General features: G+C 42.7%; 1 protein-coding gene across 1 annotated transcript in view; it reads left to right on the forward strand.

The window, feature by feature from the left end:
- Nucleotides 1-1,579: 1,579 nt before the first annotated feature.
- gsg1l (gsg1-like) overlaps nucleotides 1,580-18,591 on the forward strand; it is a 133,855-nt gene continuing 116,843 nt past the window's right edge. The window contains exon 1 of the mRNA XM_028814308.2: nucleotides 1,580-1,979. Within this exon, the coding sequence (XP_028670141.1) occupies nucleotides 1,691-1,979 (289 nt within the window). The 5' untranslated portion in view covers nucleotides 1,580-1,690. The remainder of the gene's footprint in view (nucleotides 1,980-18,591) is intronic.

Consider the following 18,591-nt stretch of genomic DNA (forward strand, 5'->3'; position numbering starts at 1 on the left):
TGTTAGGATAAGGCAGCAACATAAAATAAGAAACAAGAGAAGGGGTCTGAATACGTTTTGAATCCACTATACACCTGAGATGCATGGATGAATGGATAAATGGATGGATGGGGTTTCTTTGTCAGCATTTTCATGCCATTTTCTACTCTGTTTCCTCAGTACCTCCAGTACGTGTGACGCCCGTCTAAAACACACATTGCCAAATAAACCGGAGTTGATTTTATATAGCGCCTTACTACACAGAACATCTTCCCAAGACGCTTTACAGTACAGTGGTGGACTAAACTCATTGACATGTTCTTTTGAGACAGGTGGGTGAAGAGGCTTCCTCGGGGTCACCCAAACACTCAACAATATGCCAGGAAATGTCCACTCTATGCCAAGGAGTGCCAGTTCATTTTGCCCATCTTGTTATTCTATTCAGGGACAGATATAAATAACCGGAGAAACAGGAAGAACACGCAAAAAAAAAAATCTTCATGTGTTGCTCAGATAACTGATCGTGAAAACATTCGCCACGAAATGAACTTCTCACGTGCGATAAAAGCCCGGCGCGTTTGCCTGCCTTTAAAAATGGAACTTAATGCTGCATAGCTCTCCCATATTCCGGTTTATTAGTAAGCCACCGCTTTAGAAATGATGCGCCATTAATCTGTGAAGAAGGTGCGCTGCGGAGGATAGATGTACCCGATCCGCTTGATTTATTACATTATGCCGTTGTCTGCTTTATAGCCGCCTGTCAGGGTGTGCGTGTGATCATTTGTGTGGGCTCTCCGGGCGAAAACTGATTGTAATTTAGATGAGAAGGAACATATGGGGGGCAGCTCTGGGCTCTGAGGCTGATGACGAAAGTACATTTCTGCAGAGTCTCTGAAGTAGTAGAATAAACACCTGACCCCAAAGTTTTATTTTTGTATAGCGCCTTTCACGCTTGAGAGAATCGGCCCAAGAGAATGTCTAAAACGCGGTCGCTCTAAGCATCACGGCACCTCATTTTCTTGCGGAGGTCGATCGTCAATGATCGGATTGTGCGCGGTGTGTGCCCTAATGTCAAAAGTGAGATAAGTAACCGCTTCAGTGTCCAGCCGACGTCTAAAGGCGCCGAGCCGACGTGGTTAGCGCGGTGGATGTGCGTGAGAGCGCGACAAGGCGGCGAAACTCACAGCTCTTCTCGCCAGTCGCGGGGGCGCGCGAGCGCGTGCGCGCGCCTGCAGGTGGCTCTCCCGGGGCCTCGGAGTCCCCCCGCCGCTCGCTCCTGCTGCGCGATGCTCCTATTTAACTGGCACGCAGGCGGGACGCGGGGTGGCAGAAGATCGGGAGTGACTCGCAGCCCCCAGCAGCTCCGCGTGGAGGGAGCTGCTGCTCTCTCTGCCTGATCGCTTGCAAAAGGGCAGCAATGATCTTTGCGGAGGAGACGCGCTGTTGCTTCATCGGCCGCGGACCGCGGATTGCAAGAAAGCGCATCCCGGGAAGTGCCGTGCCGTTAGTCCGCTACTGACCTTTCACCATTCATTTTTGCCCAAAGTTTTATTTTTTTGGGGGGGTGGGGTGGGGTGGGGGAGGGTTATGGGGTATTTGGGGTCTTTTTTTATGATTTCTATTTTTGAATGTTTTTGATCGCTTTTTTTTATTGGTGTGGCTGCTGCGTTTTTTGATCATTTTGGGGTCGGGGAACAAGTTGGGGGAGACCATGAAGACAACTCGGAAATGTCGAGCACTCTTGGCCGTAGGTTTGAATTTGGTGGCTCTGTTCTTTTCGACGACTGCTTTCATCACGACTTATTGGTGCGAGGGGACGCAGAGGGTCCCTAAGCCGAACTGCAGCAAAGACAGGAAACACAACTGCATCAACTATAACGGCAACGACACCAACCAGAACAAAGTGCACTACAGCTGGGAGACGGGAGACGACAGATTCCTCTTTCGACATTTCCACACCGGGATCTGGTACTCGTGCGAGGAGAACATCAACGGAGGAGGTAGGATCAACCAAAAAATTGCAAGAAAGCGAACCCGGGATGTAGATCGTAGCTGTAACTCGAATATGAAGTAATTTCAGCTATTACTCAGTTTAACTCAGTAATTGTATGCGTGCCAAAGAAAATAGTTTTAATGAAACCGAAAAGACGTTTTGTTCATTTGTGTGGAACCTGTTGACTTTGAAGCAAATCCCACATCTGATTTTCAAACGTGCGCTCTCAGCCTTTAGGTTCACTTTACTTCTGCTCTTCTCTCCTCTTCTGGGTCCTCCATGTTGCTGCTCTTAAGGTTTGGTTTCCGGCTCAGGTGGTCAAGTGTTTTATTCCTTCATGTGTGTATGGTGGACGAGGCTGCAGCTTTCCAGAATCATGCAGATCTTGTGTGGAGCGTGAATGTTCTCCACTTGCGTTGTGAGGTTTCTCCTCGAGTTTAGACGAAGGTGCCAGCGTGGTTTTTCAGAGCGATGACATACGGGAACTGCTTTTGATTTCCAGAAGTGCCGTCCACATGAAGCTTCCAGAAAGAAACTTTATTTATTTAGATCCATGATAGGCTTCTTATAACTATGAAAGGATGATGACGCCCATCCATCCATCTTCTAGACCCATCTCATCCTGAACAGGATCGAGGAATTGTTGGAGCCTAACCCAACAAGCATAGGGTGGGAGGGCAGGAGAAATCCGTGAAAGGGCGCCAGTCCATCGCAGGGCGAGCACACAGACACACACGGGTCTATTTAGCATCGCCAGTCCAAATAACACACATAATATAATATAATATAATATAATATAATATAATATAATATAATATAATATAATATAAATCTTCAGAACCTGCTTTTTCAAGGACGTTAAAAATGCCACTGGGTGCTTGATTTTTTCAATTGTCTCTTGCTGCATACAGTAGCTCAGGTTTTCTTGAACTGTTAGAAATGTTTAATGTATAACCTGCAAGAGACTGTTTTGTCCAAATATTAAGAAACTTTCTCAAAGCCCACAGACCCAACTTCATATGCTTGGAACTCCTGAATTAAATGGTTCTTTGTCAATCAAGGGCTCAACCAACACTACCCAGTAAGGTATACCATTACAGAACCAGTATTTTCTTAAAAGTGCAGTGTGGATATCTATAAGGTGTGTAATGGGCTTCCCGACCAGGGTTGACCCCGAGTGGCAGCTGTTAAAGGCAGGCTAAATAGACTTGACAACCATAAGCCTTCATGAAACGGATGATTTTTTTCCATGTTTAAAAACACGAGAGTGAAGAAGAAGAAGAAGAAGAGATTTAGACAACCGCAACCAAAGAAAGCACGCGCGTTCGTTGAATAATAAGCAGGCAGCCAGTCGACGCCGCATCTGCGCCCTCCGCTCCTTCTTATTTGTGTAGCCTCGCGCGTTATTACTGAGGCTGATGTTCTGGAGTGAATGTTAAAGATTGGGAACGCACCCAACAGCCGGCGTCTGAGCAACTGGTGGGCACAGAAGTTCCTTAGTTTAGCGGAAACAATCGAGCAAAAGAGCAATGGATACGGACAAGAAAAAGGAGCACAACTATAAAAAAAGACCGGCAGGCATGCTGGTAAGAACCATTTCATATAGACCTTGAATGCACCATTTTATTTTTAGGGATGCATTTTGTTTACTTCTATAAAGAGGGCTAAGGAAAAGTTATTTTTTACCAGTAACCGGTCACACCCGCTCAGAACTGCACATTAATTAATCAATTTTCCAAACTCCCATATTCTAACAAGGTGGCGCAGGGCATAACTGATAATGCATTCACTCATGGTGGGCTATCGTTTTTGTGAATATCTGATGAATCTCAGTATTGAAACGAATCGTTTAAATGTACCAATCCCCCATCACTTCACTTGCACAAAACTAAGGAGAAAAAGTTCAACGGTAAAGCTTTGAAATAGAACTGGCAGGTGCAGTGCGCTTGAATGGCGTCCGTATCTATCTATCTATCTATCTATCTATCTATCTATCTATCTATCTATCTATCTATCTATCTATCTATCTATCTATCTATCTATCTATCTATCTATCTATCTATCTATCTATCTATCTATCTATCTATCTATCTGGTGGCGCAGTAAGTAGCGCTGCTGCCTAGCAGTTAGGAGACTCGGGTTCGCTTCCCGGATCCTCCCTGCATGGAGTTTGCATGTTCCTCCCCACAGTCCAAAGACATGCAGGTTAGGTGCATTGGCAGTCCTAAATTGTCCCCCGGGGTGTGCGGCGGTATGTTTCCTGCCTTGCGCCCTGGGATTGGCTCCCGTGACCCTGTAGTTAGGATATAGCGGGTTGAATGATAGATGGATATCTATCTAGAACATACATTTAAAATAGCATATATTTTAAAACAGAATAGTGAGCTTGAATGGAATCCAGACCAGGGATGGCTATTACGTATGTTGAATATATATTAAAAATGTAAAAGATAGAGTATATATTTGTAATATAAAATATAACTATAGAATTGACAGATTGACAGTTCAGTTCAATGAGCGCACTTGCCCTGCGCCCGACGCTGCAATTCTGAGTTCGATTAAGCTTCGTTCTGCTATATAATTAGGAGACTTTTTCCAATTCAGTTCTTTCAGATATATATTTGCAATGTTGTATTCACTGTTCAGTTTGTATACAATCTAAATGGCAAATAATTTTCATTAATTATGATTATTCTTTAGAGAATTCCATTTTGCAGCGGGTAGGCGCAGTGGCAGCGGGCCGGGGTTTACGTGTCGGTTGCTCCCTGCGCCCTATGCGTGGATCTTGCGTGTTCTGTTTCAGCTTTCTCCCCAAGTCCAAAGTTATGCCAAATTAGATGGACTGGAGCTTTTAGACTCGTCCAGGGTTTGCTCCTGCCTCAACGCCCTATGCTTGATGAGAATGGCTCCAGTTTCCCCCCACGCCTCCCCTGCTGCGCATAATAACGGGTTTAGAAATGGATGATTTAAAACACGCTCTTAAAAATAAAAGTGCCGAAGTGGTTCTTCAGAGCAATGCCAATGGTTGCCAAAAGAATCGTCCACATGAATGTTCCAGAAAGAAGCTTTATTCGTTTAGATTTGTGACAGGTTACGTCAAAAAGTCATGAATAGATGCTAACAGAGTTCTGAAATGCTGATGGGTTCTTGACTGTAAAAGTACAATAACATCGGCTAAGTTGACGTTTTCTAGATCCGTCCGTATTTTGCTATAGGCAGCCTCCCATACATTTAAGATTTCTGTTTTGTCCGCATTTTAAAAACTTTTTCACAGCCCACAGAACCAGCTTCACATGCAAAGAACTCTTTCCAGAATGAAATGTTTCTCTGTCAATCCAAGGGTTCTGCCACACAACCCAGTAGAGTGCCATTACAGAGATATCCGTAAGGTGTGTAATGGGCTTCCTATCTGGGACTGGCACTGAGTTGCAACTGTTAATGCCATCTAGGGAGACTCGACAACCATGTGTCTTGCCCGTATATTAAGAAGCTTTTCAAAGCCAACAAAACCCATTTCACGTGTAAAGATGTCTTTCCAGAAAGAAGAGGGTTCCTGTCCAGCAATAATTCTATGAGGAGCCACACAAGCCAGTAAAGCGCCATTACAGAACTGTGATTCGTCAGAGTGTTCACAGCACTGGTGCGTATAAATGCAGCCTAAATGTATTGGAAGTGCACATCCTTATTATTATTGAAGTAGAACATAAAAAAGGAACGCTAAAAGATCAAATCGATTGGCTTGTCCAGTGCCATCTGTCTGGGCCATGGCATGTTCTCCCTGTCTGTGTCTAGAACTGATTTGTGATCTAAATTTGTCGCTTTATTGGCTTGGCATGAATGAATGATCTCTGTGATGTCCTTGTATTTCAGCTATGGTTTACAGCGGTCACTACCAAGACCTGGGGTCTCATTTATAAATTTTGCGTACACACATATAGTGGCTGGATATGTCTGTGTGCTAACTTTCCTGCACAAACGTCAGGATTTATAAAAGAAAACTTGACTGGGGGACGTGTGTATGTTTACAGCAACTCTGATCCGTGCGTACCCACCATTTTGGTGAAACTGGGAACTCCGGTCCTTAGATATGTGCAGCATACTTACTGGAAATGTTCCACCAGTCCATTGTGGCCAGTGTGGTGTTCTGCGCAGTGCTCTCCTGCATGGGGAAGCAACCTGAGCTCTAAAAGAAGCACAAAGTCTGAATAAACCTATCAGGACAGCCTGAGCCGTCACAGTGCAAACCCAGGAAACACTGTTAAGCTGTTATGGAAAAGAGGAAGGGGGCAAAATTGGGTGCCATCATGAAAAATCTCCTCCAGGAGGGCACACTCTTGGAGACAACAGGCTCATTTCACCGTGGATTGCTAAGAAGCACCTCTGGGGGTCTTTTCTGCCTACGGCTAACAGGCAATTCAATGCTTCCACCCAAAGTTTAATTTGATTGATTGATCGATTGATTGGCTGTATTATTTGTCCTGTGAGTCTGTATTCTATTTTTTATGTTTCTGCTGCTGTATGCATTTGAATTCCCCCATGGGATTAATAAAGTTGATCTAATCTATGGTCGCACTCAGTCAAGCAGAGAAAGGTAGGCAAACCAGCTAAATGACTACTCAGGCGTATAATAATTCAAATCAATTATTATAAAGTGTGTTGATGTGACAAACATATTACACCTCAAGGATGATGACTATGATGCAAGCTGGGTTTTAGTTCCCTTTTGCACAAAGCAACTTACTGCAATCACTTTGCAATAAGGGCACCTATGGAGAATGAAGCTGCTTTTGTTAATGGTTAGCACTGACATTCCATTAACACACAAGTCATCCGTGTTGCTAACACGAGGCCAACAAACGTCATGTGTGGGTCAACTTGTGATTCATTTATTCAAAGACAGAGTAGCTTTGACAGACGTGATGGTGCTGCACGTGTTGGTTGGCTTGTTGGTAAGGGCTGGACCCTAAGTGTTTCATATGGCCTGTACTGTTCATTGTACCCGCGATCATGTCATTACACGTGCCCGGCGATATTCGCTACCCACTAAGACGCTGGTGCTTAACACATTTTCCGGCTTTCAAGAATGTAGAGGAGAGGCGCTATAATGTTGCTGATCTCACCCTCTCAGTTGCGGAGCACAGCCAGATACTCCCGAAAGCAGGAGGCGGGGTCTCGACGTATCAGGAGCGAGCCACTGAAGTTCTGCAGCATCCGGATTGCATATGCATGAGGTTTATTAGCATGCTCCATATATGGATATTTCAGGGCGGTGTTTGAGGCTCGTCCACTGCGCATATTTGCAAGGTTGAGCTAATCAGGCTTACATTTCACATAGTGTATGTCAGTGGTTCTCAAACTGTGAGGCGGGACCCCCTAGGGGGGGCGCGAAGTAACAAAAAGTGGGGAGCGAAGATGTGAAAAAAAAGAAAACAAGAATTGAAAATATGAAAAATACATCTATTGAGAACAAAACAAATTAACTTAAACTACATTCTTATATTAGAAAAATAAATACAGAGTTAGATAAATGTCGATAAAAGTTAAGTAGGTATAATAAAATATGCATCTATGATATATCATTGATTAAAAAAGAACAAATTGGTATAAGTGGGCTACGTTAGGGGGGCGCGATTAAAACTGTTATGAAAACTTGGATCGCAAATACTTAAAGGTTGTGAAACGCTGGTGTACGTGATGAATAAAATTGAATCATGATTGAGATTTATTAAGGGTAAATTACATAGAAATGCAGGTACGTCGTGTTTTATAAATCTAATTTTTGGAGGAGGGGTACACATTTCCCTATTTTATTTTTTTTTTTGGCGTGTGCTTATTTTCACGCTCGCCTCCTTGGAAAGTTCTATAAACAATACCCCTGGTTTAGCGTCGAGCAAACCAAATTGCAGTTAACTTGCAGCTAACTTTAAAGTCCAAGTTGTTTCAGTTTTATTAAATACAAAATGTAAACTTAAACTGCTGGTTTAGGATGAGTTATATGTAAGCTTATTCCTATCGGTTCAAATAAAAAGTAACAATTTCAAAATAATTATTGTGTTTTTTTTAAGTATTGCATTATTTTACAATAATTATTGCATTATTTTGCAATGGTATTGAATTATCTGTTAGTAGCTACTGTTTTATTTTGCAAAGACATTGCCTGCAGTTGCCGGTAACCAGTGCTTTAAACAAAAAGACGGCGGTGCCCATGCGTGGCATTTGGATCAAGTTCGAGGTAATGTGAAGGTATGTAGAGACCGGGAGGTCCTCGCGCTACATGTTTTGTTTATTGAGTGAAAAAACATAACGTTTAAAATTTGAAATTGACAACTCATCAAGTGTACCGTATTGCATAATATTGTGCTTGACATTTTCAAATCACAAACGCGCAATTTCCGAAATCGAAGAATATCAACCGCATGTTAATAACGAACTCTACTGGCCATAACACAAAAAAAGGTATGTGGTCCTGCAAAACAGTCAGTGCTTAGTTTGAATGAGTTTTAAAGAGAATTCCATTCTTTTAGCATGTCTTCATCAAATGCAATGTTTCTAATTCGTTCTTTGCTTCGAGTGTCAATGGCTGATTGTCGTCCACGTTAACAGTCCTGAATGAACGGCATCTCGCTGGATCGAAGCGTGCGGGTGGAGCGCCAGCCAATCGTATGAAGAGAAGTGCAGAGATGGTGCTCGTCAGTAACGAGGCTCGCGTTCATTTACGCAAACCCAAGTTCGCAAGCATTTGATGAAGCTGGAACACAACTAAGAGCAGGCAGTAGTGGCTGCAGTTTTTCGGACTGTTTTTCGATGACGTACTGACGGAATACGTGAATCGCGTCTCTTTGGGATAACTGTAGCTTTCTACAGATGTCCCTAATATAATAATAATAATAATACATTTTATTTATATAGCGCCTTTCCCATGCTCAAGGCAATATGGACGAATGCAGTACATACCACAACCAGTTAACATGGAAAGCGCAGCAACGGGGAAAAATATACAAATCTGGACTGCACACGATTGATTATAGACTCATGATTATATACAGGGGTCCTCATTTTCATTCTAAGTTAGTGACCTGATTTTGCTGCTTGTTCTTCTTTCGGCTGCTCCCGTTAGGGGTTGCCACAGTGGATCATCTTGTTCCGTATCTTTCTGTCCTTTACACCTTGCTCTGTGACACCCATCACCTGCATGACCTCTCTTACCACATCCATAAAACTTCTCTTAGGCCTTCATCTTTTCCTCTTCCCTGGCAGCTCTATCCTTAGCACCCTTCTCTCAGTATACTCGACATCTCTCCGCTGCACATGTACAAACCAATGCAATCTCGCCTCTCTGACTTTGTCTCCCAACCGTCCAACTTGAGCTGAACCTCCAAAGTACTCATTTCTAATCCTGTCCATCCTCGTCACACCCAATGAAAATCTTACTATTTAACTCTTTTTCCATTCATTAGAATTGACTTGTTTTTAAGATTTGTTCCCCTGAATTTCTTCATCATTCCTTTGTATTGCTTCATTTCTTTCCTTAAATGGCACCCAAACAGAAAGGAAATGTGAAGTGAGTGAACCAACAGAAGATCAACTAAGTGAGGGCCTCAAACTCCAACCAACTGCACTCCAACCCGTTGCTTAATGAGGCGCCAAGTCTTGTCATTCATTAAACCCATTCTTTAATTCCATGGCTTCTCGCTGCTCTCATTGTGCAATAGCAGACAAGTCCGAGATTGTGGATTTTCTCTTTTCTAAGAGCTCTGGTCAAATGTTTTGTGGACCGGAGCAGATCAACATTCCTGAGACCTTCATCTTTCTTTATTTTCAGATATTGTACAATGGTCACACTTTGCTGGTCATGTTTTGGCTGATTTTGCATCTCATTATTATTTTGAAGCTAATTAAGGGTTCATTAGCAGCAAAAACAAGTCACTAATTAAGAAAAGGGTTAGAATGAAAACCTGCATCCACTGGGGCCCTCCAGGATCAGAGTTGGGGACCCCCTGATTTAATAGGTAGTCGATGTCACAACTAGTGGTTGCGGCTGAGGTGCTGGTATATCATACCACTGCAAACCATCACAAACAAAACCCTGCAGGTAACATCGTGCACATGTGTGCTTTGGTAGTCTGGTGACAGATATTGGAAAGACAGCTTAAGTATGCAAGCAAGTGGCAAGAATTGGAAAAAATATGTTGTAGATATGCATTTACTTTTATTGAGGTTAAGGTTTACTAAGTGTAGTACAGATGTTGTAACATAGCGTGGTAGCACAGAGCTGACATTCCTGCCTCAACAGTGCAGTGCCAGGGTTTTGCATGGGGTTTCTCCCCTTGAATGTTCGGATTCACCAGTGTTAGCGAGTCTGCTGGACTACAGATATGCTGAAAATTGATCGATATTACTTCTCAATCAGTGCTTGAAGTGGGCCAGTACTCACTGGTACCGACCGGCACCCACCTCTTTCAGTTTCAACACAGATCTTCACGTGGGACCCTACCCCATTCCCACACCAAGATCTTTGATCAAATGTCGACATATCCTGGTAAAATTCGAAGCTTCATAGTAGACCCCTCTTCCATTGACTGTTTTTGTGTCGCCTTGAAACCAGTTTCAGAATGAAAGGGTTCTTTTGTCAAGCAAGGCTTCTAGAAGAAATCGCACAACCCAGCAGTTAAATATCATTTTAGAATTATTATTGTTGAGTGCACACGAAAGTCTGCAGCTTACTCTTCATCCAAAGGCGACCCGTGACATCTGAGATACAATTAGTTGGAGCACAGGCAGGTGAATTGACTTGCTCAGGGTAACCCAGTGTCTGAAGTGTAAAGCCACACTGACTGCCATGCCTAACGGGAGCTGACTTAAATCTGTAGTGTTGACTTCTCAGATCTTTATATAGAAGATGTTACCCTGGCTGTGCGTTTGTCTGTCCAGGATTTTAAATCAGCTGTAGCTCGCAAACCGTTTGAACCGTTGACCTGAAACTTGGTACACATATACTATGTGACGTCTACTGTCCGCTTTCAGGGTGATGATTGACCCCCAAGGTTATTCCTCTTTTTATTTTTATTTTATTGTAGAGTCAACTCTCGGCAGCGGCCAGCAGGGCAGCCATGAGGCGCAGGCATACGGGCGCCGTTCTCATCCCTACCACCGTCGTCACTTCCGCTACCTCTTCATATCTTAAATCATTCTTGAGGCAGATTGAAGTGCCAGCTTAGGAAAATGTACTAAGTAATTGCAACACAAACATTAACTTAATCAGTTTTAACGTGAAATGATGCCGACGAAAGAAGAGAAGAAGCGGGCTGCTAGGATGGAGAAAAGAAGAGCTGCTCAGGAAACAGCAAGCGCATCAACCTCTGAGCAAACGAATGATAAACGTACAGAGAAAGGATGAAGACTAGGAATGCTCAAGTCAAGGGTATTCATTGCATGTTACTGGCGCAGTATAAAGGAGCCCCCATAGTGTCTCCTGACACAATTCTGCTAAATGATTCACTGGATGAAAGTCCGTGTTGTTAGAAAGAGGATGTGCAGCGTTGTTCATAATGGCACTCAGTTTTGCTTTAATTTTCACCTTTACTTCTACCTCCAGGGGCTCCAGAATGCATCCAATAACAGCTTGTCCTATTTAGCATGTTGATTCGGTGGGACTCTTTTAAAGAGAGGTTACCAACCCAGCACATCACAGCATAGAAAACTGCACTGGCCATCACAGAGATAGAGAAGATGTGAAGGAGGTCACTACCCCCATTAAAGGAACACAGTCTCCTAAGGTAAAAGAGCCTGCTCTGCCAGTTCTTATATAGTTCCTCTGTGTTCCGAGACCTTTCTTTAATGGGGGCCTCCAAGTACTCCTTGGAGTGGACCACTCACTTCCCCTGCCTCTTCATATCTTAAATCATTCTTGAGGCAGATTGAAGACTTAAGTGAAAAATTAAGGAAAACGTACTAAGTAATTGCAACACAAACACCGACTTAATCAGTTTTAATGTGAAAAGATGCCAACGGAAGAAGAGAAGAAGCGGGCCGCTAGGGTGGAGAAATGAAGAAGAGCTGCTCAGGAAGCAGCAAGCGCATCAACCTCGGAGCAAACGAATGATAAACGTACAGAGAAAGAGGAGGAGAACTAGGAATGCTCAAGTCAAGGGTATTCACTGCACGTTATCATGCGGGTGTTAAGCAAATCCATGAAAGTGTACACATTGGAACGATTTCCCTGTACGCACCTCCAGTGCTAGTTTAACTCTCACAGCTCCACCATCGGTTTACAAGGAGCAGCTCCTGCTCTGTGGTTTATTTTTGTCCTTTAGTGCTGTGGTAGATGCCTCTCATTTGGAGTTTGGGTGGTTTTTCCCCCCCACCGACTGTGCAGCCCTCAGATGGACTGGCATGCTCTCTGGATTTGGCTCGTATGTCACCCCAGGTGTCTGTGATCCCCTAATAGAAAAAGTGCAACCTGGAAAAAACTACACCCACTTCCACATTGACATGCTGGAGTCTGTGTCTTGTAGCCTACTGTGGAGTACTTGAATACGCGTGACTGCGCAATGCAAATATCACTCTGACTGAAACCTGTCAGAACATCCTTAAAAATAAAAGGTGCCCAAGTGCTTCTTCAGAGCAATGGCAATTTGGTTTTCCAAAAGACCCATCCACATGAAGGTTCCCACCCACCAAAAAAATGTATTTTTGATTTTTGTATTTGAGGCAGAGTGGTGGCGGTGGCGGCGCTGTGGCTAAGGATCTGTGTTGGTATCTGGAAGGCTGCCAGTTCAAATCCCATTACCGCCATGAGAAATCCCTTTAGAAAGGCTTGTAACCTGAAAATTGCTCTGGAGCACTGTACAACGGGCTGACCCTGTGCTCTGAACCCCCAAAGGTCATGCGAAAAGACAATGTTACCTCAGGGATTAACAAAGTATATCAAATCAAACTGATTTAGATCTGTAACAGGATCCATACAGTGAATAACTGTAGGAAATGATTTGTGAAATACTAATGTGTCATTGTGCTGCGGTGGGCTGGCACCCTGCCCAGGGTTTGTTTCCTGCCTTGTGCACTGTGTTGGCTGGGATTGGCTCCAGCAGGCCCCCGTGACCCTGTAGTTAGTTAATATAGCGGGTTGGATAATGGATGGATGGATGGATAGTGTGTCATTGTTATTAAAGTAGGAATCCCAAGGCACCCAAGTCCCAAAAAAGCACTTGCAAAAATGTCCACTAGAGGGGGACATACACCCAAACCCCGGCTAGGTAAACGGGCAAACACAGAAACGTTGCAAAATAAAAAAAAAAAAAAGGTTTTATTCTTCACAAAACATTACACAGCTGCCTACAAACTCAAGACAATCCAATGCAATGCGGAAATCCCAAGGAGAAGTGACAAAGAGGTCAAAACTCCAGAGAGATCAGAGAAAATAATCAAAGAAACACAAGAACTCCTCCGAACTCCCTCTAGGGCAGTGCTCCCCAAACTCGATTCTGGGGACCCACCGTGGCTGCAGGTTTTTGTTCCAATCAGATTCACAATCGCCGATAATAACCGATAACAACTGATCTTATTTAATTAGCTGATCTTTTTACTCTTCTCGTTATTCTGCATTCAGAAAACCACAACAGTATGTTTTTTACATTTATAAGACATTTAGAAATATTTCTATTTATTTTTTTCTAAAGCTAGAAATGCTTAACTCTCTTTTGTTGTTTTCTTATTATTTATCCGCTTTTCCTGTGTAGTTTGCTCCCTTCATCTAACCCTAAGAGTGACAATTAACAACCAGCATAGTAGACACCCGGGATGATGAAAGCTGCAACGACTTCAGTGTCAGACCCGCTAATTAGTAAAGAATCAATTAAATAACCAGAACACCCTTAAAAGCAGAATGAAAATTAAGTTGAAAATACTGTTAACGACTTAAAAAATGACATATTCCCCATATAGCTGCTCATTACGTTTTAATAAAAGTCTACCAAACTTAGTTTGTATTTTCTGCATTGACTCCAAAACACAGAAACTGGGAAATAACGACTCACTGAATTAGGCTAAGAGTCCAATGAAAAAGGGAAGTTGGTTGAAACAAAAACCTGCAGCCACAGTGGGTCCCCAGGACCGAGTTTGGGAAGCACTGCTCTAGAGGTTTGGAGCAGGTGCCGATACACCGCGTTTCCGTACCCACCACATGACAAACCAACTCAGGATCCCAGATTAGGACCCGAGTGCAGCCTAACAACAGGTGACACCTCAGCACCACCAGGCCCGGTCTTAGGTATTATGGGGCCCTAGGCGAAAGGGGGGTCCAGGGGCCCCCCCTGGAAGCTCTGCGAAATGTGTGAAAATTAGACCAAGGAGACGTTTCGGGGCCCCCCGGACGCCGGGGCCCTAGGCGGTCGCCTACTTCGCCTATGCCTAAGGCCGGGCCTGGCACCACACTAGTTCAGATGGACTGGGACTCTGTGAGGTTTTATATGGCGGCCGGAGTGCCAATTCTGCCACCAACCCCCTTGCAAATTCAAAATGACCCTCCAGATTTATAGGGGGGAGGGTTGGTCCTGGCGGTGATTGGCAAGTGACCCCGCCTACTTGTGGATACCGCCCACAAAATACATGGAACGTAACCGAAGCCGCTTATGTACATTGACACAACACACACACACACACACACAAAAAGAATAACGCACACAATCAACAAAAACAACATTATTGTCAATACAATAACCAAAAAACAAAACAGATCTAAAACGTGAATTTGAACTCCAGTTACTCAGCTGAATCACTGCAGTCATGATTTTAAAAGGACTCTTGCTGCATACGTCCCGGGTTTTCTTTATCCGTTAGCTTCCTGCAGCCCCCATACATTCAAGAATTCGCCTTTTCCCACATATTAGGAAGTTTTTCGAAGCACAAAGAAATAACTTCACATGCAAAGACATGAATCTGTCGCGTAATGGAGCAGCGAGGAACCGCACAACTCATAAAGAACCATAACGTGCCATTAAAGAACCGTTATTTCTGCGAGTGAACGAGGATCGGTTAGGATGGCACGCATTACCGCTGTACACTTCAGCTAATTGAATGCGTTCATAATACATCGTATTTTGTTCCATTTTCCTAATTTAGCATAATATTTCCTGAAACTCAATGTGTATTATATTTTAAGTAATCGATTTGAATAGCAAAGTTTAGAATAATTTCTTTAAGTATCTAAACGGGTTTTCCACCTTCACAGCCTTCATTACAACCATTTAGTCAGTATGGCCAAAGCTGACCTCAGAAGGGGACGGAGAAAGGGTCTCTACTTTGGAGCGGGATCGCTCCGTCTGAACACCTCTAAAGTTACTCCAATCGGGTGCCAGATGATTGCAAGCACACTGTCCCACACCGGCTGATATAGCGCCCTCAATTAATGCAGGCTACGCAAACTCCGCGCGGACAGCCCTAACCACTGTGCCATCATACCGCTTTCAGACACATTTGTGATGTATAAGAGGCAAAAAAGAATGAAGTCATTCGTATCAATAAAGCGATGTCGAACTTTCTAAAAATAGCAACCTTTTTGAATGAAGCCATCATCCAAAACCTGTTTTATTTGTTTGCCAAAGCTTTGTTGACGCTGCGATGAACTGTTCCTGCCTTGCGCCTTAGGCCTGCTGGGAGGGGCTCCACCTTCCCCGAGTGACCCTGCACATGAAGGAAAATAGATGATGCATGGATGTTTTTACACCATCCTGCTCGAAATCTGAACGAATGGCAGCGAAAACTTTAGTGATACGTATGTGTTTTGGATCTGTGAAATGGAACGAGACGTTATGTTTTGGCACGTTGCTATTTTAATCGAACGACGGCACCTGCAGTTGCTACCGCAGCTTCCTTCCTTGTGAAGAGCAGAGCCGTGAGGACCGCGAGTCGTGTCAATGCTGCTTCACGCTTACTATCGCGCCGGCTCTGATTATCTTCTTTAACGTGTCATTGGCAGCTACTTATCTCAGTTTGCTTAATGAAGCTGCGCACAGCTGATTGATTACTAATGAATCACGGGACTCGGTGCCATCGGTGGGCGAGGGCGACGTTTTACTGGCTCCAGCACTGAGGCACGTTGTCGGTACCCGGGCTCCTCATTAACACCCAATTGTGACTTATCTCGGAGCTAATCAGGCAGAGCCAAGGCTTTTAATCAGTCGAGGCTCTCGAAAAGGACTTCGGCTATGATGTCTGCAGAGAGTCTATGACAGCAGCAGAAGTTCAGCTGAGACGGCGTGCATGTGGACCGAGACATCCTGGAATGTCCGCACAAGGAGAAAGAGAGGGACCTGTGGCTCCTCGGGGATTTTTGTTTTTTCCTTTCTTTTCTCCCGTCTAACTTTTTTTGTTTTCCCTTACCCACATCACATAAGGGGCTCCTTGTATCAATCAGGGAGAGGTCTGCAGTGAAATTCCTGCTGTTTAGTATATGTGGCTTTCTTAGTTAAAATTAGAAAGACTTTGTATATTTTGCTACATGTATGTGCCCATGCTTCACACTCCGAGTGCCAGGTCAGCAAGCCTGTGCCCACAGGGTTCAGGGTGTCCGGAATATCAATGAAAAGTGGACCCTTTTGTGTGCACATAATTATCTGTTTGGGGGCTCTGGTAACACAGAGCTATCTATCTATCTATTATATAGTGCTTTTCATATCTATCTATCTATCTATCTATCTATCTATCTATCTATCTATCTATCTATCTATCTATCTATCTATCTATCTATTTTCCAACCCGCTGAATCTGAACACAGGGTCACGGGGGTCTGCCAGAGCCAATCCCAGCCAACACAGGGCACAAGGCAATCCCGGGCAGGGTGCCAACCCACCGCAGGATCTATCTATCTATCTATCTATCTATCTATCTATCTATCTATCTATCTATCTATCTATATTATATAGTGCCTTTTCTATCTATCTATCTATCTATCTATCTATCTATCTATCTATCTATCTATCTATCTATCTATCTATCTATCTATATTATATAGTGCCTTTCTTATCTATCTATCTGTCTATCTATATTATATAGTGCCTTTCTTATCTATCTATCTATCTATCTATCTATCTATCTATCTATCTATCTATCTATCTATCTATATTATATAGTGCCTTTCTTATCTATCTATCTGTCTATCTATATTATATAGTGCCTTTCTTATCTATCTATCTATCTATCTATCTATCTATCTATCTATCTATCTATCTATCTATCTATCTTATATAGTGCCTTTCTTATCTATCTATCTATCTATCTATCTATCTATCTATCTATCTATCTATCTATCTATCTATCTATCTATCTATCTATCTATCTATTATATAGTGCCTTTTCTATCTATCTTATATAGTGCCTTTCACATCTATCTATCTATCTATCTAATAGATAGTGCCTTTCCTATCTATCTATCTATCTATCTATCTATCTATCTATCTATCTATCTATCTATCTATCTATCTATCTTATATAGTGCCTTTCACATTTATCTATCTATTATATAGTGCCTTATCTATCTATCTTATATAGTGCCTTTCACATCTATCTATTATATAGTGCCTTATCTATCTATCTATCTATCTATCTATCTATCTATCTATCTATCTATCTATCTATCTATCTATCTATCTATCTGTAGGCGGAGTGGTGGCTCTGAGGCTAGGGATATGCACTGGCAATCGGAAGGTTGCCGGTTCGAATCCCATCAATGCCAAAAGGGACTCTGCTCTGTTGGGCCCTTGAGCAAGGCCCTTAACCTGCAATTGCTGAGTGCTTTGAGTAGTGAGAAAAGCGCTATATAAATGCAAAAAAATTATAAATTAATCTATCTATCTATCTATGTATCTATCTATCTATCTTATATAGTGCCTTTCACGTCTATCTATCTATTATATAGTGCCTTTCATATCTATCTATCTGTCTACAGGTATTTATTGTATAGTGCCTTTCACATCTATCTATAAGTGTATTTTCTGTCTATATACTGTGCAGTTACTAATATAGTGTCTTATTTCTCTCTTTACTAAAATTTGTTTACCATTTATCTTTTTAATTTTTCTTTCTAGATTACTTTGATCAGCTTAAAATGCATTCATTTAGTTATCTTGAGCCACATATCTGACCCACATGACGAGGAGGTAGAATGCCTTCATGGGTCCAAAAATTATGTTTAATAGTGAAGTAAAAAAAAAAAAAAAGGTGGGTGGGCTACAGGAAGGCACAGCAGATTGCACCCCCCCCAATCTCCCAGACATTTTTTGTATATCAGAATAACAAAATACTCTTTAATGATTCCTTTTTCTTGGTCAGACTATGTCTGTTTTGTCCCTGAGAGCGTCTGCTTGATGTCGTTTTATTTTTTTTTGTGCCGTAAGGACTGTCATGGTCCCAGTGAAACATTATTTCTTACAAAGCTACAGCGGTACGTTTGCCTAATGACCGTGTTATATCAGATAACTGTGAAATGAGCTGCCCATCATCCACTTATCTGCCATATCTTAATCTGATGTTTTAATTTAGTTGAATCCTTTACCAGGGGGAAAAAATAGTCTCTCTCTTACCGATGAGTAAATCGAAACATTGCTGAGCGTGATTTGACAATT

This window comes from Erpetoichthys calabaricus, chromosome 11 (assembly GCF_900747795.2).
Source record: "Erpetoichthys calabaricus chromosome 11, fErpCal1.3, whole genome shotgun sequence".
Lineage (NCBI taxonomy): Eukaryota > Metazoa > Chordata > Cladistia > Polypteriformes > Polypteridae > Erpetoichthys > Erpetoichthys calabaricus.